The sequence below is a fragment of the Sceloporus occidentalis genome, unplaced genomic scaffold, assembly GCF_023333645.1.
Source record: "Sceloporus occidentalis isolate IW3139 unplaced genomic scaffold, rSceOcc1.0.p SCAF_5, whole genome shotgun sequence".
Taxonomy (NCBI): domain Eukaryota; kingdom Metazoa; phylum Chordata; class Lepidosauria; order Squamata; family Phrynosomatidae; genus Sceloporus; species Sceloporus occidentalis.
The window spans coordinates 55,628,282-55,649,187 of NW_028316985.1; the positions used below are offsets into that span (position 1 = coordinate 55,628,282).

The 20,906-nt window shown below is 39.4% G+C and overlaps 1 protein-coding gene across 4 annotated transcripts in view; it reads left to right on the forward strand.

Annotated features, from left to right (window-relative positions):
• Positions 1 to 20,906, forward strand: part of PTPRR (protein tyrosine phosphatase receptor type R) — a 130,364-nt gene that overhangs the window by 107,773 nt on the left and 1,685 nt on the right. For 3 of the 4 annotated variants that reach the window (XM_089524113.1, XM_089524110.1, XM_089524111.1), the window contains 7 exons: positions 1,721 to 1,907; positions 4,734 to 4,818; positions 7,500 to 7,579; positions 8,485 to 8,622; positions 15,001 to 15,111; positions 16,023 to 16,180; positions 18,120 to 18,233. In XM_089524113.1, coding sequence (XP_089380239.1) covers positions 1,721 to 1,907; positions 4,734 to 4,818; positions 7,500 to 7,579; positions 8,485 to 8,622; positions 15,001 to 15,111; positions 16,023 to 16,180; positions 18,120 to 18,233 — 873 coding nt within the window. The remainder of the gene's footprint in view (positions 1 to 1,720; positions 1,908 to 4,733; positions 4,819 to 7,499; positions 7,580 to 8,484; positions 8,623 to 15,000; positions 15,112 to 16,022; positions 16,181 to 18,119; positions 18,234 to 20,906) is intronic. The other variant, XM_089524112.1, reaches the window with a different exon arrangement.

Sequence of the window (20,906 nt, forward strand, 5' to 3'; positions counted from 1 at the left end):
ATGTGGTGTCAGTGTCCTATGCTTATAGCCAGAAGGTGTTTCTAGCCAGAAGGCCAAAACCTAAGACCTAGATACAGTCCCAGTGATGTCATTAAGTGTTATGCATTAATGCCAGCCACCACTTGCTCACAACCAATCATTCAAACACAAATATATAGAGAAAGAGAGAATGTATTTTCTTATTTAGAGGTAAAAAAAAGTTGCTGCCAGATCAAGGTGAAATAAGAAGATTATTCCTTCTTGCTTACTTTGGGGGCTGGGTTAGGGAACACTTTAGTGTACTTTACTTGTTTCTAGCCAGAAGGTGGATGAACAGCAGAGCAGACGATAAGCTGCAAAAACTGGAAAGCAAAGAGGAAGCTAACTTAGTAAATGCCTAGATCACATTGCAGCAACCAATCAACTAATTCTTGCAAATTGTATCAAGCTGCTGGTTTCCTAGCTGAACTGGAGATTTACATACTGCCCTTTCCACTTACCTGTAACTGAGCTCCTCAAAATGGAGAATTTTCACCCTTGTCACCTGCCTGGAGATGACCCATGAAAACTGGAGAGTCGGGGCCAAGCCCTGAAATCTAACAAGCCAATTCCCTTTTGTTCTCTTGTTTGATAAGAGTTTTTTCCCCATGATAAATTATTACCAAGTGACCATGAAATAATTTAAAGTCATTTCCATTGAAGCAAAGGGGCAGGTAAGAAACTGGTTCCATAAAATGAATCCAAATATCTTAAAGAAACTCCTTTCGCATTAAATATGAAAGAGGAGGAGAGAGAAGAAACAATTTATCCATCTGTCTGTCTGTCTGTCTGTCTGTCTAATTGCTTTTGGATTTAGTATTTGCAAAGCAATCTGTTTATTAGATCAAAACAAAGTAACAACAACAGTATTGTTTTCAAAGGGATATGTCTGTAGAAAAGAACAACAACGAAGATGGATATTATAAGGATCCTGTAATGTGCTGATGGATGTCAGAAAATGGTAGTCTGAAAGAATTTTAGTGAGGAGAAACAGGCTGCTGTTTAGATTTGAGTGCTTGTTCTTCCTCTTTATTTTAGCTTTCAAAAAACAAGTTAATGTCTAGTAGGACAGCTTTCTGTTTGGCTTAGTTTGGATAGGTTGGCAGTTGAAGCTAGGTTTGTTTAAATCAGGCGTAAACAATTTATGTTATGTTATTGTATTTTTGCTCCCATTAATCTTAGTCCTAATCCTCATCTATTTAGTGAGAGATGACATCTGGAGGATCTCAAACTGGCTATGGTTTAACTAATGCATGGATTAGCTTTGGACATGATGAAGTAACTACAAGTCAACCTTAGCATGTCATAGATCATGAGTATGTTCACATCTTGACATAGTTCAAGGCATAGGAAATTCCTGATAAAGCTTTTTATGCAATCAATCAACGGATATTGTGCAACTGTTTCATCTTTTCTTCCTTACTGGATTTTCTCTGGAAAAATAAAAGATGCAAGATGGTAGGAAGACATGGGAAATTACAAAAGGATGAGGAAGATGATGAAAATCCTTACAAAGTTCTGTGAATGAAGCAGGTGCATTTCTCAATAAAAAAAAATCCACCTGCAATTATTTGTAGTCTTCTGTGGATCACCCTACTTTGGAAAATCTAGTAAATCACTGCATAGAACAAATCCCACATTCCTAAATACCAGTTCACATGAGATGAAAAGCTAATTGTACAATGTTTGTCTTATGCTGCAGGCGAGGATCTAATGTTTCACTCACATTAGACATGAGCAGTTTAGGAAGCGTTGAACCTTTTGTAGCTGTGCCAACACCAAGAGAAAAAGTAGCAATGGAGTACCTCCAGTCTGCTAGCCGGATCTTGACAAAGGAGCAGTTAAAAGACACCGTTGCAAGTTCTCATTTGCTTCAGACAGAATTCATGGTAAGCCTATTGATCATTAGTTTAAAAAAAGGTTTTTGCGTGCGCACACACACACACATATATATGAGAATTGGAGTACATATTCATTGTAAGGCTCCAGATTTCTCTTTTGATATGAACTCAGATGAAAATATTTAAAAGTTGTCTCCCTGAGATACTAAGTTTCCACTTACAGGGTATTTTTAGTGTTTCCAAATCTTCAGACTTAATTGCCTAACCAGCATTCTGGCCTGATACAGCATTGACACACATGCATTTTAGCTGCCAATTAGCTTCCAGTCGCAGTACAAGGTGTTGGTTATTACCTTTAAAGCCCTACATGGCTTGGGTCCAGCTTACTTGTGAGAGTGTCTCTTTGCATACAATCCACCCCGCACTCCCAGGTCCTCTGGGAAGAACCTTCTGCAGCCAAAGAAGACCAGGTTGACCACGGACCACTCCAAAGCCACAAAGCCATCAGCCGCGCCAAAACTGTGGAATGACCTGTCTGTCAGATTAGCACCCTTGATGCCTTCAAGAAGGTAGTCAAGACGGATCTCTTCTGGCAGGCCTCCCCTGATCGACCTCCAAAAATTGACTGCCCCTATGCCCACAGCTATTTTATCATCTGCCTATACTTTTAACTTTTTAGTTAATTTTAACTTGTAATTGTAATTTGAATGTCTTTTATAATTTATAATCTGAGTGTTACAGTGTGCCCTTGCCTTACGTGGGGGATCTGTTCTGGACTCCTCTGTGTAAGGCAAATAGCGTGTATGCTCGAGCCCCATTGACAATAATGGGGCTCATGCATGATGCGTGGCTTTCAGCATAAGCTGAAAGCCATGTAAAAGGTGCCTGCGTATGACCCGGATGCACTGTATTTTATTCTGGGTTGGGGATTGGGGTTTTTTATGATTTACTGCATTATGTAATTGTATTTCTACTATTTTTTTTGGAACCCACCTCAATCCAAAGGGAAAGGCCTGCTAAAAATAAATATTTTTCTTCTTCTTTTTCTTCTTCTTCTTCTTCTTTAAACATTTGAACTGCTTTTAATTATGCTTAAAAATTAATTCATGCAATATCATTCACATAGTATAATGAAACAATAAAATACCAACCCCCTACTCTCAATCATGACATTCTATCTATCAGCTCCCCTTGGAGTATTGGGACCCTTTTGACGTACTTAGAGAACACATGAACAGGCAGGACTGGCAGTGCTGGGTGGACCCAACACACACACACATGAGAGAGAGAGGGAGGGAGTAAAAGAAAGAATCATTCTCTCTCCCTCACAAACACACATGTATTCACCCTGCTGCCTTGTCCCTTTTAACCAAGCCACAGTGATTTTAACCTGTAGCTGCTGGTGATCAGTGGTGTCATGGGGGCGGTACATACTGGGTGTCATCCCAGAGGAGGTGTCACCCAGTGGGGTGGTACAACTGGAGGAACACCAGGCATGCTTAAGACCTTTGAATCAAGACATGAATCAGGAGGGTAACTGATTGAATTTGCAAAACCAAGAGTTTGTTAGAAACACATTTTTCCAGCAACCAAAGAGGTGACTGTATACCTGGACATCACCTGATGTGCCGAGATAGAAATCAAATAGACTGAGTAAATGGAAGCAGAAGATGGAGAAATCAAAGGGAAATTTAAACCAAGTGTGGGTATCTTCTACAACCAGCAGGGGAACACATTACATGACCATGTAGAAATAAAAAGAACACATTACATGACCATGTAGAAATAAAAAGTTGTTGAAAGCAATTGACCTCAGCTGAGGGGAAAAGCAAACTCCTCTGAACAGATCTTGCCAAGAAAACCCCATGATAGGCTCACATTAGGAATACCATACATTGAAAACAGCTTAAAAACACAGAACAACAATATGCTGCATTCAGATTCTGCCAATCTTAACCAGCATAAATAAATCAAAAAGACAATCACAAATGTATAAACACCCAAAATGGTAGTGTTTGGTAGTTCCTACATAGCAAATACCTTCTAAGGACTTATGGAAATGAACCAAGACACATGCTGCTACTGAATGTGAATTCTCCCTGGCCAATCAGTCTTGGAAGGAATGCCCAAAAAACAAAGAGCCTGATCATGTTTTTGAGCCATGCCATGTATTTCCAGTTCTAGTACCCTTAGGAAGATGATTTTGAACAAGAAAAACAGGGTGCAACACAGAAGGAATAAAATAGCCCTGGTCTCTCTTATCTCTATTTTTTTAAAATGTCACAACTTCCCAAAGTTGCTTTTCATTATTTAGAAACCATAACAGTGGTGTTTGGAGATATATGTGATGTCTGAATGTGTAGTGTTTTACAGAGAAGTTTATATTCCAGAGTATGGTTTGTTTGTTCTCTCTCTGTCTCTCTCTCTGTCTCTCTCTCTCTCCTCCATGAAGATCTGAGATGTTTGGTTCTTTTGAAGGGCAGTCTAGGGTTACCTCTGATTCCACTTACTGCCCTGCCTTCTAACGCACCAGCTACAATGGACCTCAGCCTCCATAGCCTGCCAAGGTTTCATTACTTGCATCTTTGCTAGCAACAAGAGTGTGTGTGCCTTCAAGTCACCTATTGGCTTATGGCAACCCTGTGAATGTCATAGGGTTTTCTTAGGCAAGGAATATTCAAAGGTAGTTTTGCCATTTTCTTCTTCTGAAATATAGCCTACAGTACCTGGTATTCATTGGTAGTCTCTCATCCAGGGACTAACAAGGGTTCACCTTGCTTAGCTTCCAAAATCAGATGGGATCTGGTGCTGTTAGGGTAGCTCCTTATAAATACTAACACTGCTAATTCAGTTTTCTTTTTCCTCCCTCTTTAGGAAATTCCAATGAATTTTGTGGATCCTAAAGAGCTTGACATTCCCAGCCATGGGACTAAAAATCGCTATAAGACCATCCTTCCAAGTAAGTCTATTTCAACTTTTATTAGTATTTCATCCAGCAGGGGAGCCCTCCCTTTTCCTATTATCAGCTCGCTGCATATGTCAGCTTTTCCATTCCCAACACTGGGTGTGCCTCTTCAACTAGGGCACCTAGCATGACCAGCAAACGATGTGTGAAATGATGTATGTATTTTTTCCCCTCTACTGGTCTCTCAGAAGAGCCATAGGCTTTCAACTTCTGTCCATCCACTTCTGCCTGGTTGTCACTGCCTTGTATTAAAGTAACTGTCAGGTTTCAGTAATTCTGTTTTACATTTGATTTTCTTTTGGTCTTTTAGATATAAAGTATTAGTCTTTTAGGTAACTTTTTAGTGACTAAATTCTCCTGTTCTGATGGTTTGACATTGAGGCAGACTTTTTCCCCCTTTACACAGTGGCCTTTATAACGTTTTCATTAATGTGAATCAGACTTGTTTTCTTCCAATTTATTGGTTTTCAGTATATCCACATGCATGACACTTTTTTAATGCCACATTCAATTTTACCAAACACGGAAGACTTTCAGGACACACTAGAAATCAATTTTTCACAAATTTTTGGGTCAAATGAACACACTGGGATCAATGGAAGCATATTCCCATTGTTCTAAGTACTTCACATTTAATCCAGCAACAAGTGGCCCCCAAAACAAGGGGATTTTGCTCTGCCAGGTGTCTGACAATTCTTCCAGTCTTCCCACCCCCACTTGTTTCAGAAATGTGTTATCCAAAATCTCATGGGCCACTTCAAAGGGCAGATGGACTATATTTGCTTTCTATGCTCACAGGATGTGAAGGCTTGCTATCATAAATTAAAAAACCTAAATACGCTTTCATCATACTGCAGTTTTGACGTGGTAGCATACAGCTACATCATTATCATCTACCAGCATGATCAAACTCAGGGTCCTTGGTGGGTACACACAACAAGGCTTTCTCTGTAGTAGTAACTCAACTGTTTAACACCCTCTCATGGAAATTCAGGCTGGCTATGTCTCTTTTGAATCTTTAGTGGGCAGCTAAGATTGTGCCTGTCTTCCAGCCAACATGTCATGTACCCACTAAACCAGTCTGCTGCCTCTGAGTATTATTATTTGCCAGTGTTGTAGCAGTTCCATAGCCAGTCAATTTGATTTTTGTTCATAGAATCAAGGGATTTTTTGTCCTTTGCTTCAGACAGCAAATGTCTGGGGGGCAGCCCTGATGAACTCTGTGACTGGCTGCAGCTCACTTCCCCCATCATTAAGTGATCATTGCAAGGGATTGATAAATAAAAAAGCAGGACCCTAACTCACGCTATTGAAATGCAATACCTATGCAGAAGCCTCTAACAGCCTTCATTGGTTCTAATGTCTTCACTGGGAAAGGAAATGCCATTGGCTTCTGCCTAGGCAGTGTGCTTGAGGTATGTCATGTTGCACTTGAAATTGGGAGTACAGCTTTCTCCCAGTTTCACCTCCTTGGTCCATGAGCTTCTGTCAGTCAGCAAAGATGGAGAAGCAGGACAGATCTCTACAGCACTCAGACATCCATGATAGGAAAGATCAGGTCCATAGCAACAAAGGTAAAATTAAAGTGCTATAATTGTGAGGTGTAAAAGAGACCTGCCATGGCTCCATCATATGGTGTTCTGGGATTTATAGTTACATTTAGGCCTCTGCTAGGGTGCTCTAATGCCTCTGTGTTGTTGTGTGCCTTCAAGTCATTTCTGACTTATGGCAACCCTAGAGCAAACCTATTACAGGGTTGTCTTGGCAAGATTTGTTCAGAGAGGGTCTGCCTTTGTCTTCCTTTGAAGCTGAGAGAGTGTGACTTGGCCAAGGTCACCCAGTGGGTTCCTGTGCATTTAGAGGCACTATACCACACTGAATCTCTCCAGTGTCTCACCAAATTACAAATCCCTGAATTCCACAGGGTGAACTGAAAGCCATTAAAGTAGTATCAAAATGTTATGACTGTGCAGTGTGAAAGGAACCCAAGTCTGCTTCTGAGGTAGGGGGAAGAATAGATTCTGTCCCTGCATTAGGACACTATGTGCCTTATTGCAGCATATCAGTTCACCTCCCTTTTTCCTCTAGACAGAACCAGAAAGCAGTAGGATGAGAATATATGAGTCTCATTTGGTTCCTGTCTCATTTGTTTCATCTCTGGTAAACTCAGAGTGATTCTTAGCATACTCTGTGTGTGTGTGTGCACACGCACGCGTGCGTGCGCCTTCAAGTCATTTATCAACTTATGGTGACCCCATGGATTTCTCAGGATTTTCTTAGGCATGGAATACTCAGAAGTGGTTTTGTCAGAATCTCCCTCTGAAATGCAGCCTAGAGCGCCTGGTATTCATTGGCAGTCTCCTATCTAAGTACTAACTAGGACTGACTAGCTTCCAAGATTAGATAGGATCTGGTAACCTTGGGGCATTTTGTCCCTTTTTTTTAAGCATACTACAGCTGTACAAATAACCCCATAGAACCACCCTGGCTATCACAACTGTCTAAGATGCTGGTGCCCATTGTAACAGCTGTGTCAAAATATTAATCTAATATTAGAATGTCCCCCCACTTCTAATATATGTATGTATATTACCACCACCACAACTACCACTACAACAGCGTCTAATATACTTATGTTGTTTTCAACAGTAAAAGGATTTTCATTGTCTTTGCAGATCCTATAAGCAGGGTCTGTTTGAAACCAAAGTACCCAGGGGACACTTTGAGCACCTACATAAATGCAAACTACATCAGGGTAAGTAAACTGGTGTACCTTGTGAGAATTTGCCAACTTCGACCTCATTTTCTGGTTGAACAATTAGAAAAATTTAGTTCTACTGAGCTACTGCTCATTCCTTTTCTCCCCACATGGCACTGCTCCACAGCCCTGATATAAAAAGGAACAGTCTCTCTCTCTCTCTCTCTCTCTCTCTCTCAATAGAAAGTTATGAACAATCTCATGGTAAAATCAATATGAGCAGAATGTGTTTATTGCTCCAAGTCAATGGTCACAAAAGACTATGCAAGCTTTCAAGTTCTCCTAAATTCTTCATCAAAATAGACGGTAAACAAAGCAGGAAGAAGGATGGACAGAAGTGCCTGATGCTTCAGCCATGGCCTCTGCATCTGTTTACAGTCTTAAGATGGAAAATGGCTCCATCAGGCACTGAAATGGTTTCAAATTGCTTCTTGGGCTTTCCTAAAAGTTTCTGGGACAGAGAAACAGATAAAGAATAATTCCCTAATGCAGGTACCACACTTTGACCATCTATTGCTTCCCTTCCCCTTCTCCATCCTTTTTGCTTTATTTACCATCTAACCTGAGGAAGAGTTCTGAAGAATCCTAAAGCCTGCACAATATTGCAGAGTTGGCCTAATCGGAGTAATGAGATCCAAGCATATGGAGCTGGAATATTATTATTATTATTATTATTATTATTATTATTATTATTATTATTTAGCCTATACACCCACCTTCTCTATTTTGTGTGTGAAATGAGTACTCAGTGGGCAATATATTGTCTTAACAAATAATCCATCAGAAATAAGTTCTCACAAGTTCTCTGAATTGGCTTTCTTCTTATTCAAGTGCCTATTTCTTTTAACTCCCATTAAAATCTTAATCTGATATTACTGTTTTTATGTCTGTATCCAAATCAGGGTTACAGTGGCCAGGAGAAAGCTTTCATTGCAACCCAGGGCCCTATGATTAATACAGTCAATGATTTCTGGCTGATGGTATGGCAAGAGGATAGTCCAGTTATTGTTATGATCACAAAACTGAAGGAGAAGAATGAGGTATGATTTCTGAACTTATTAAGTAATGAACATTATTCTTCTGGCTGTGGAAGTAGCCAGCACTGTGATCAGATGTTCTCAGAAGAAAACAGTCCTTAATTTAGATCTGCAAATCCACTGAAATCATGGGTTAATAATGACTCCCACTGATTTAAAGGAGTGTGCTGTACATTTGACTAAGTCTGGATCCAACTTGTCATTATTATTATTATTATTCAGCAAAAATAATAAAGGGTTGTATCTAGATGTAGTTGTGCTTGACTGAGAGTTGTACAAACAAGTATTTGTCTTTGTTGTTAACTGCTAGTTGATTTTTACTTATGGTGACCTTGTGAATGAGAGAGATGGAATTGCTAAAAATTCCATCCCAACTCACAGATAATTTAGTTCATTTGTTGGTTTTGATAGAATCAGGATCACAGATAATCACTATATATAGTGCCATTTCACAAATCCCAACACAGAAGTATGGGACTAATCTGCTTTTTCCTGGCTCTTGAAGATTCACATCTTTTTCAGATATTGATATAAAAATATGGCTGTTTGACAATGGATTCATCCAAGATTGGGCCTCTTTCCTTAAAGACAAGAAATTGGGGGGGGGGGAATAGTTCTCAGAGTTTTGTTGTGTTGTTATATGCTATATGTTGTATGTAATGCATTATAGACTCGGGCTGTGGCTTCCTTGATTGAGTCTATTCATCTGTAATGTAGTCTTTCTCTTTTCCTACTACTTTCTATTTTACCAAGCATTATTGTCATGTCTTTTCATACATCCAGAGTACAAGAGTCTTAGTTTAGTAAGCTTGGCTTCTAGTTCACTTCAGTTCAGACTTGATTTGATTATTATTCTATGATTCAATGATTTGATCTAGGACCCATTTGTTTGTCCTTTTAGCAGTCCATGGTATCTGTACTACTCTTCTCCAGCACCACATTTCAAATGAGTTGATTTTTATCCTGTCAACTTGATTATGATTTCCTATATTATACATGCTATATTAATGGAGCTAACTATGCCACTGGGCATTAGTAAGGCAGCCACTAAAATATGCTGTTCTAATGAGACATGATACATAGAATCATAGAGTTGGAAGATCTCAAGGGCCATCAAATCCAACCTCCTTCCATGAGGAATACACAATCAAAGCACCCCCTGACAGATTAACCATTAAGTCATTGTTTTAAAACTTTCAAAGAGGGAGACTCCACCACACTCCAAGTCAGCACATTCCACTGTTAAATAGCTCTTACTGTCAGGAAGTTCTCCTATTTAGATGGAATCTGTTTTCCTGTAGTTTGAATCCATTGCTCTGTGTTCTATTCTCTGAAGCAGCAGAAAACAAGCTTGCTTCATTTAGCATCCTTTCAAATATTTAAACATGACTGTCATGTCACCTCTTAACCTTCTCTTCTCCAGGCTAAACATTCCCAGCTCCCTAAACCACACTTCATAGGGCATAGTTTCCAGACCTTATACCATTTTAGTCACCCTCTTTTGGACACGTTCCAGCTCCCTATAGGGTCAAAATGACTAAATAGAGACTCTTATACTTTGGAGACATCATGAGATGACATAATGTATTGGGGGGAAATGATAATGCTTTGCAAAATGGAAGGCAGGAGGAAAAGAGAAAGATCTTATATATTGACTCATGGTGGCAATATTAATGAAAGACCTCCAAAAGCACCTGTCACCAGGAACCCTGCTCAGATCTTGAAGACTCAGAGTTGTGACTTCCTTGATTGAATCAATCCAAGCCAACTTGATGTCAAATAACAACATAACAGCAACCAACCTGGATAACTGTGGTATTCCCTGGTTATCTTTCATCTAAGTACAACCTATGCTTGACCCGGATTAACTATAGAAATCAAATAAGATTGGATGTGTTCAGGGTAGCATGAGATATGACATGTTATGCAAGGGTAGCAAATTGTTAATACTTTCAGTTGTTGCTGATGCTGTCTCTGTTGTTGTTGTTGTTGTTGTTGTTGTTGTTGTATTTTTATTACTAGGAAGGGGAGGAGGGGCACATTTTTTCCAGTGAGATTTTTCCAGTTTAGGTGCCAAAATGGTTTGGAGGTGGAGGGTCTTCTTGGGAGAGGGAGCCATTGGCTGTTCTGTCTCAAGCTGCAAAATGTCTGGGCTGGCCATAGATATGATAAACAATTCCTTGTCTGATCTGATCAAGATATCTCTGAAAACCTATCCTGCTATAATACAGTCTGCAGAAACAAATATTTTCCCAGAGGAAATGCCAAACTTTTAAATACCCCTGACACTGCTTGAAAAGAATGACTTGAAAGCAACACCCCATGGTTTCCAACATATCAGGAAGCCCTGTGTTTACCTGAATAGCTCAAGCTCATTACAATATTGTTTATCTGCATTGTTGTGGACTGGCAATGGCAGTTTCCTTCTACGAAAAGAGGGGGAGGTATCTCATGTAGTTCCCAGGCTATAGGGAGAAAGTCTGTCTGTGTTTACATGAGCTTTAGACATTTCACTAAGAAATCCTGGCAAACATGTTAAGTACTGCTTGGGTTGTAGAAGAATTATTATGCCATTTTACTTGATGCAGCAAGCATGTAGGTTTGGATACTCTGAGGTTTTTTTAATTATATAAATATATATATCAAATATGGTTGTGTTCAGAAAAGGGGGAAAACATAGAACTAAAACAGAAATAACCAAGCAAGACATGAAAATGGTTCTATGGTAGGAAAAAGTCAGAAATTTCCTATGCCTGTCATTTTGTGGGACACAACTGAAAGTCTCTATCAAGCATGTTATTGCCCCTGAAAAAGAATTCAGCTTGTTATATGCCTTAATGCTGAATCCTTGTATACTAGAGGAAAAACTCAATATCTCATCCTGATCTTTCACTGCTTTCAGCATGACTACAGAGAAGCTTATTTGGAATCATTGGTATTAGCATGGCAGCAAGTGATGTACATCTGACTTGATTAATTCTAATGTAATATATGGCATAACATTGGGGGGGGGGTGTCTCCTCACAGCAAAACAATGAGAATTATTTTTTTTCTTTTAGTCCAAATTTGAAAGATTTTGTGCATTCTGCAACTTTTCAGTGCATTTCTGTAAAATGTACAAAATTAGAAAATGTGGTAACAGTTACCTTCTTGTACAATATTAGTAGAAATGACACTAGCTTGGTACAGATACTTTTTTGTACCAGAAAGGGGAAAACACTAAATAAATCCACCTAGTCTCTCCCTTTCTCATTATGTTTCACTTGCAGCATAGGGATATGAGTCTTCTTTAATTTTTTTCTCAAAGGAAGCAATGAGCAATTTTAGCAATTTTCTTCATGTTATGAGAAATGCCTATTCCCAGTTCATGACTTTGAATTATAGAGTTGTAATTGACTACAAGGCCATCCAGTCCAACCCCATTCTGCCATGCAGGAACACACAAGCAAAACACCCCCAAAAGATGACCATCCAGCCTCTGTTTAAAAACCTCCAAAGAAGGAGACTCCACCACGCTCTGAAGGAGTGTGTTCCACTGTTGAACAATTCTCACCATCATGAAATTCTTCCTTATGTTGAGATGGAATCCCTTTATCTCTTCCTACCCTTTTTAAATGCCAGGGTGAGAAATTTATAGTGGTAGCAGCTGTTTGGTGCTTCCCCTCAAAGGAGCACTGGGAGGAGTTGTAATCTGAAGGATCTGAAGAAGACATTTGTGTGTTTGTCAGCAGTTAAAATGAGGTAAAGTTATGACGTTAAAGGCCATAATCACTGCTAATATAGGCCCAGTACACACCGCCAGGAAGCAGTGTCATGGCGGCAATAGTAGGGCTTGGGAACGCGCACCAATCGTACGCTCCCGAGCCCTACTACGTGCGGACGGTGCCACTATTGTGCAGCACCACGCACACAGGTGGTGTGTTGATGACAAGTGGGTGTCTTAGCTCCCACATGTCTATTCCAGGAAGCGGTGGTGCAGCCCTTAAAATGTCGCAAAAAGGATCCGCTCTTGGCGGCTCCTTTTTTTGCTGCACAGCAGTGCCTTGCCATTTGTTTGCCGTGGCAACGCTACGCAGCAAAAAGGGACAGCGTTTTCCCGCCCATCTGTACTGCCCCATAGTCATGATTTTCTTTGCTTTCAGTTTTCATCCTTTTTTATATGGGTGCATTTTCTTAGCCCTGCCTGTGCCTGGTTGCTTCCCCCACACATCACATAGCAACCATTTACCATAGTTCCCTTCTCATCCATCCAGCCTTTAGGGTAAACATTAACAATTGCGTAACTGTCAGAATTGCGTAACTTCTTTGGCATCATTTTCCTTTACTTTAATTTTTACATTCTTTGTTACATGTCTACCCCTCCTCCCCCCCCCCCAAAAAAAACAACAACATGCCTATAGAGAAATTTAACATATATGCTAAGCAGTTGAAATATGTTATGAACATTTATGCATGAAAGTTCACACAACTGTGTCCAAATTAGTTGTGGAACATTGTTGTTTTGCCTGGAATCGTCATCCAGATACAGAATGAATGAGTAAATATTGTTAATTACTTACAACTTCAAATAATCAAAACTCAAAAGCAGTAAATAAACAGCCATGTGAATTATATGTTGTGGTTCACATACTGCCTTGAGTTTTCATTTGTCCCAAAAAGTTATTTAATCATAAAATAAGTGATGATATATCTAGAGTCCTAGCAGCAGTGTGTAAAAATAAAGCTCCTTAACTATATTGAAAAGTAGGGGCCATTGTGATGGAGGGTAGTTTTGCATTGTTCATTCAGAGGAGGCTGCCAATTAAAAGGACTGGGAACAAGATAAGAAAAATTCCTGAACAAGCTTTCAAAGCCTTTAGGGAGCTTCATACAGTAGGCCCATTTATCAAGAAAGCTCAGAAGCGGACAATCGGATTGTGACAAGGCAAGGTGCAGCTGTGGTATTTGGTATTGTTTTTTCCCTATGCTGGAAAGAGAAACATCTTCCAAAAGAGGTGAATGGTACTGCTGGTAGTGGGGATGGAAGTAGTGACAAGACAGGAGATGATGATGATGATGATGATGATGATGATGATGATGATGATGATGATGATGATAATAATAATAATATAGCAGAGGTTGTTGTTATCATAGCTTGGGAAAATTACTACTAGTACTATTATATTTATTTACTAATACTTGCCATGCTGGCTAGAGGATTTGGGGATTTGTAGTTGAAAAAAGTAAATATTCCAAGTGAGGATTCTGGATTCTGTAATTTCAATAAAGGCCCAGCAGGATCATATGGGTTAACCATTCTAACTGTTCTAGGCAAGTTTTGAGGGTGAGTGGTGGTGGTTGTATTATTAGTCTATAAAAGACAGGGCTTCACTTGCTAAGAGTTCACTGCTTCCTTGAATGCAACTCTGTGCTTCTCCTTGAAAGCTATCTCTTTAATTAGCCAGTATGATTTCTTTTAAGAGGATTGGTGCATGTGTTGCTGAATATGTGTATAGTTAAAGAGTATTACTTTTTCCTATACTGTATAAAATAAATATACACTATTGATAACAAACTGTTTCATTTGTTTAAAAGAGGCTTCAGGCAATACCTTTTTTATGGATTCAATATATTGCCTTATTCCAGAAGTGTTAGATGGAGTGGTGCTAAATATTTTCTGTCCTGTGTTTCCCATGATTTGATCTAGGAAGAGATGTTTTGTTGTGTTTTCATAAATCATTGTTACTGAGACATTTAGCTCATACAGAATGATGGCTTAAATAAACATTCTATTTGTTAGCTCCTCTGTAATGCTGGTGCCATCTTATATGGAAAATGGAATCAGTAACACAATGAAAATGATTTAAATTCTATCTCACATTTAGTTTCTCTACCATTATCTGCCTTGCACAAATTATTGACATTTACATTACTACAGCGTTTGCCCTTACCCTAGCTTCAGTTACATTAATGGGCATATTAGTCATTAGTCCCATCTCCACAATATCTCATTATGTATATGCAAATACTCCAATACTGGAAAAATTCTGAAATCTAAAATATTTCTGGTCCCTAGCATTTTAGACAAGGGATTCTCAACCTATACATTTATACCACACCATTTGTCCAAGGAGCTCAAGATGATCCCTCTCCCCATTTTATGTTCATATCAACCCTGTGAAGTTTGTTAGACAGAGATACTGGCTGGCCAAGGTTCATGCAGTGAATTTCACAATCAAATGTAGATTTGAACCTGGGTCATCTCAGTTCATTCTAGCACTATAACTCTTGCACAATACTTTTTTAAAGTTAATTAAGAATAATTAACACTTTCATTCAAAATAAAATCTTAAATATCTTTTTTGATTAATACAGCAATTTTGAAATTCTTTCCCCCCTCAGAAATGTGTGCTGTATTGGCCAGAGAAGAGAGGGATCTATGGGAAAGTGGAAGTACTTGTCAACAGTGTGCAGGAATGTGAGAATTATACTGTCCGCGACCTTACACTAAAGGTAACTTTAATTTTTTAAACTATATGTAATTGTTAGTTTGTGGGACTCACTAACACTAAAGAAAGAACCAAACATCAAGGGAGTTTCAGGAATATAATATAAATAATTAATATAGAATGTAAGAGAAAGCAAATAGGATTATGGATGCCCTAGTAGTCCTGTATATCTTCATGTCTGCTGAATATGTCATAGTTATTTGGACTACACTTCTCAGAATCTCTCAAACTAGTGGATTCCAGGAGTTGTAGTGCAAGCAAATAAATTCTGGCCAGTATAGCCTTGTATATGTCTAGTTATATATACCAGCCAGCTGTGTACAGAACTACTTCATACAATAAGACATGCCGGTGTCAAAGGAGAGGGAATTGTCATCTCCCAGATGCTGTTACATTTCAGCTCCCAGCATCCCTCTTCATTGACTGTGTTGGTTAGTGCTGATGGGAGGTACAGTTTACAAGCATTTGAGAGTCCATAAGGTTATCCATTCCTGTCTTATACTGACATATATGCATCTGCTAAAGGAGAGCTAGGGACACAACTGAATTGAATTTTATCATTTCTAGACTTTATCCTTCACCTTCATGCATTAGACTGAGGGAGTATTTTAGAGCTATACATTTTATTTTATCTGCTTTTTATTTTATTTTCATTAAACATTGTGTTTTCTAGCTCTGGGTGTTTGTGTGGAACATGTTGATTTTACACACACTTTGGGACATGGGACATTTTTGCACACAACAATACAATGAACTTCTTTGGGGTCAGAAAATATCTGCATCTCACACAGTGAAATGTTCATTATTATGATTCATTTCTTGGGGATGGGGAATCAGCTTCTGTGTTCTTCTTCTTTTAGATAGTAATTCAAGTACTATCTGTGGTTCATCACAAATGTGCCTCTTTATTTTCAGCAGGGAAGCCAACCAAGACATGTCAAACACTATTGGTACACATCCTGGCCAGACCACAAAACTCCAGATAGTGCTCAACCCCTTCTGCAGCTTATGCTTGATGTAGAAGAGGACAGGATGGCATCGGCTGGTAGAGGACCTGTAATTGTGCATTGCAGGTAATTTGATTTTTCATAAATGTTGTTTCTCCTGAAAATTGAATGAAGCAGAATTTTTATACAGCAGGAACGCACTAGCTGCAGGCCATAGCTCAGATGCAGCCAACCAGAGGCTTTTTTGAGATCCTAAATATTTGTTCTCCACCCTATTTGTTACCAGATATTTGTTACCAGATAACAAATATTTGTTACCAGAAAGATCTGGTAATTCAAAACAGGGTCCACTTCTCAGATATGCCCTGCATCATACTTTTAAAAAAAAAAATCCCAAAGAAATGTGTAATTGCACATTCCCACCATACTGTGGCAGGAAACAGCTACACATGTCTGCTATGGGTGACTGTTATTTAAGGAAGAAGGAAGAATTGAAAGATGCCTGGGAACTGAGACAAAACATTTGTTGATTTTAGTTTGTGCAGTTATTTCATTGTCTTTGAGGTAAAAGGGGCTCACTGTTGTGTAACTATTGGCCACCATTCTCCATTTGTTTATTATCCCCCAGTTATCTCATGGTTTTATAATGATTTCACCCATTCTGGAGGTTTGTGTGTCAAGGAGACATAATCATCCCTGATAGCATTTGAAAATGATTTTGACCTGACTTCTTATGGAACTAATTACAAACAATAAGCTTAGGCAATTCTAGTTTTATTTATAAGTTTTCATCCACATAATCAAGCCAACGTGTATTTGTTTACAAGAGAAATGTGAAGACAGGTGTAGCTGAAGACACTTTGCTGCCTGAGATGGAGGAACAAATCCCCAAAAGTCATGTTGTATGGTACCCAAAGCCAGCAAAATTATTTTGGCACCAGAGGTAATACATCCCCCAAGCACCTTTCTGTCTCAATGCACTACAGTAAAAACAAAAAAGAGCATGTTTAATAATTTGCGGTTGTGTGTTTACACGCATAGTATGCAGCTGAAGGCATCTCCCTCATTTGCCTAATGGTAGAACATTGGTATTGCTTGGTGAGGTGCTCACTTCCTCCATTTCCCTTGCTGCCTTTCTTACCTGTCCTCCAGCTGATGGCCTTGCACTACCAAATGATACCAGGAAAAGGGTTGCCAGAGGATGGGCAGCTGGGCAAGTGAGGCAGCAAAAGGGAGGCATGGACAGTGGGGTTTCTTGTTCAGGCTTCCTTGCTGCCAGACAGCAGAATCTCTCGAGTATGCATGCATTTGCCACCCTTCCTCACTGCCCTGGTTTCCTCTGCAAAGGGAGCCAGGGCAGTGGGGAGGACCTCAGGGATGTACATGCACCTGCCACCCTCACCTTCTTCTCCACTGCCCTGGTTCCTTCTGGAAACAAGTGGAGGGCCAGACCAGGTATCACCTCCCCCCCAGGTTCACCCAGTGTGGGTCACACACCCCACACCCCTCTAGTAGCACTACTGTGTAGGATCACAATGGATGTGTCATTGTATTATCTTCTTATATTATCATATAGATTAGTGGCAACCTAAAGACCTATGTAGCTGTAAAATCTCAGTCGAGGCTCTGTTCCCATTATTTGGGAAGCAGCTGGCTGCCACATTGTAATAGTGACCCTGTTTTTGCCTGTCACATTGGGAATCAGTCTCAGGAAGGGGTGGAAACAGCAGCCAGCTGCTTCTTGAGTGATAGTGGAACAGACCCTCATTGATCACAGCAGCAGCTGCCCAGTAAGTGGAGATTGGAAGGTGGGGTTGAGCTGGGATTCACTTCAAAGCACTGTAACTATGGTGCATATGCATACGTAAAGGCCATATAGGGTTCCACCCATCATCTTTGTCATCATCGTCACCATCATCATCATTTATACTTTGCCTTTCCCCCAAAACTGGGACTGAATGTGGTCTTTTAAAGACTTACGACCACCTTATAAGATTGTGGTAGCTGATTACTATAATTTTGACTCAATTCAGTTTTGGTCTAATTTTTAAAAATTTATTTTCAGTGCTGGAATAGGAAGAACTGGATGTTTTATTGCAACTGCTATTGGATGTCATCAGCTGAAGAAAGAAGGGGTAGTTGATGCATTAAGCATTGTCTGCCAACTGCGTTTGGACAGGTAAGGTGACACAAAATGGAAAATCCCACCTCTAATTGCCAACTGGTATTTCTTAGGTTGCATTTACCCCTGCTCTAACCTCACTGATTCTAATTTTATATACATTATAAACAGAACAAATTAGTTGCAGAACAACGCAAAGTTGGCAGATTAAAGAACTCAGGTTCCAACTAGGTATCAGGACAAGTAGGTATGTTTGATGTTGTCACTATTTTTATAACCTATTTCCAAATAATTTGAACATTTTTCCAACCAAATTAAAAAAGCAGCTTTATTGATGGGCAAGTATGGCAGAGTGTTGACACCAGAGTTTGGAAATGTTACTTTTTTACTGCATCCCATAAGTTACACATCCTGCATAGTCGCTGGCCATGCTAGCTGTGGGTTTGTGGGAATTGTAGACCCACCTCTATGGCAGAGATTACAGTTTCAAACTGAATGATCAAGCCCACTGTGGTGAATTACTGTTTGCAAAATGACATCTCCTTCATCACAGTTCAGCTGGGCCTCTGGTATGAGGAGATAAAATAAGACTCATGTTTAACAAGGCTCTAACAGTTTTGCTTTCTGGATTTTTTTTCTTGAGCTGTATACAATAAGAGACTACAAAACACTACAATCTAATCTTCATAATGCCATTTACCCTGCTTTAACTGTCATGGCTCAATCTTATAGAAACCTGGGGTTTGTAGTTTCTTGTGGAACCAGAGATCTCTGATAGAGAAGGTTAAATATCTCACAATACTACAAATCCCAAAATTCCATAGCATGGAACCATTGCCATCAAAGTAGTGTCAAACTGCATTATTACTTCAGTGCAGGTTAGACCTATGATTTTCAGCAGAGGAGTGGTGAGAGAAGTGGTACATTGTCCTCTCCCTTACATCTACTTTTCAGCCATTTTAGTCTAGACCTCTGTTCTGCAATGGTGCAGGAATGCCACCGTTTCTGTTTTTTATGCTTTTAGCACATGTATCTGATCCACACACTATATTTTATGGTCAAATTAAACAGAATTGCTGCTAAGGTGCTGAAATGAATCACCACTGCAAAATTTCTTCAGTGTCAGCTGGTGAGACAGGAAGCCTGATAGGCGTTAGAAAAGGTACAGGAAAAGCTGCACATTGTACATGTGCTCTAAGGGCACAGTAGGTCACATATTTAGTGTAAGAATGCAAATGAATTGACATTGGAAGCCAGATTCTCGTTTGCTTATACGTTTTAAGATGCACGTTGCTCTGTCCAAATGAAATCAGTGAATAGTTAAATGTCTGGAGCCGTTGGTGTGCACAATGAAGAAGGACAAACAGATTCTGAATGTGTGACTTGAGATTTTCAGTGCACAAAATATATGGTCATGCTTGCAATACAGCAGTTTCTCATAAAACTGGGATCTCTGTTACCCCATATTCAGGGCATTCTCATGCCCACAGTGAAAGCTACATATAAATTAATTGATTAAATATTAGTAAAAATATAACAAAAATTGTAGTAGTAAAAATATAAAAATATATCTTTTAAAAATCCTGAAAGACTCAAGTTGCAGTTTTGGGGTGTCTCCAAGGAAATGGAATCCCACACTTTTGCAGCACAGGGAAGGTCTATGCATAGATTTAGACTACACCTCCCAGAACTTACAAGACTCCCCAGCCTAGATTAGTAGACATGTAGGTAAGCGTTCCTACTGTCTAGATTTGGCAAGACAGTCCTAATTAATCCTCTGTCATTCTTTTTCAGCTGCCTTTAAAATTGAACAGTTTTACTATCCTCCTCTCATGTTCCCCTTTGTCTTCACCTTACTTCAGTGCTGCAAACTGAATTCAAAGTACTGTTAACTCAGCAAGGGGAGAGAAGAGGAGAGGGTGGAATTTTGCCCTCCCCAGTAGGCTTAGGCAAAGCAGATTCTCTTACCTTATGTGTTCTTCCTCATTAATATCTTTTGCCAACTTGACCATTCTCTGATGTTACCTGGCCAGATATATATCACAGTTTTCATCTATGAGAAGTTGGAAGGTATTTGCCAGCATGTTGATTCTTGGACTTCCAAAATGCAACATGTAATGGAGTGTTCTTTGTTGAAGGAGCATAGGGTGCACTAAGGCCAGAGTCCTGTGCCTAAAAGTTGAAGAAAGTAATTACACCTACCGCTGTGAGCAATAATTCTAAGTAACGATCCTGCCACTGTTCATTTATGGATGGCTTCAGCATGCAGTCATATTCATTCTTGTATAAGTAACTTTCTAGTTGTAGACATGCAAAAAAACAGCTTCGTAAAATTCTCCACTGTATTTATGGGCAAAAAAGTTGGCAGATTTCTGCAACATAGAGTGAATTTTTTCCAACAGTTTCCTAGAGGTGCAACTTACTATGGACAGTGGCAATAACAGAACTTCTGTCTTTCTTCCCAAAGCCTGTTATATTATATGTTTGTGACCACTTTGAATGTATGACTGACAGGAATCCAGGACACCAGTTAATTATCCAGTGCACTTTCCCACATTAGAGCAATTAACATGGCAGTTGATACTGGAGAGAGGTAATGATTTTTCAGACAACTGAAACATTAACTGCCCTGGCTCAGTGCTAGGGAATCCTGTGAATTGTAGTTTATTGTGGCACTAGAGCTCTCTGACAGAGAAGGCTAAATGTCTCACAAAACTATACTTCCCAGGA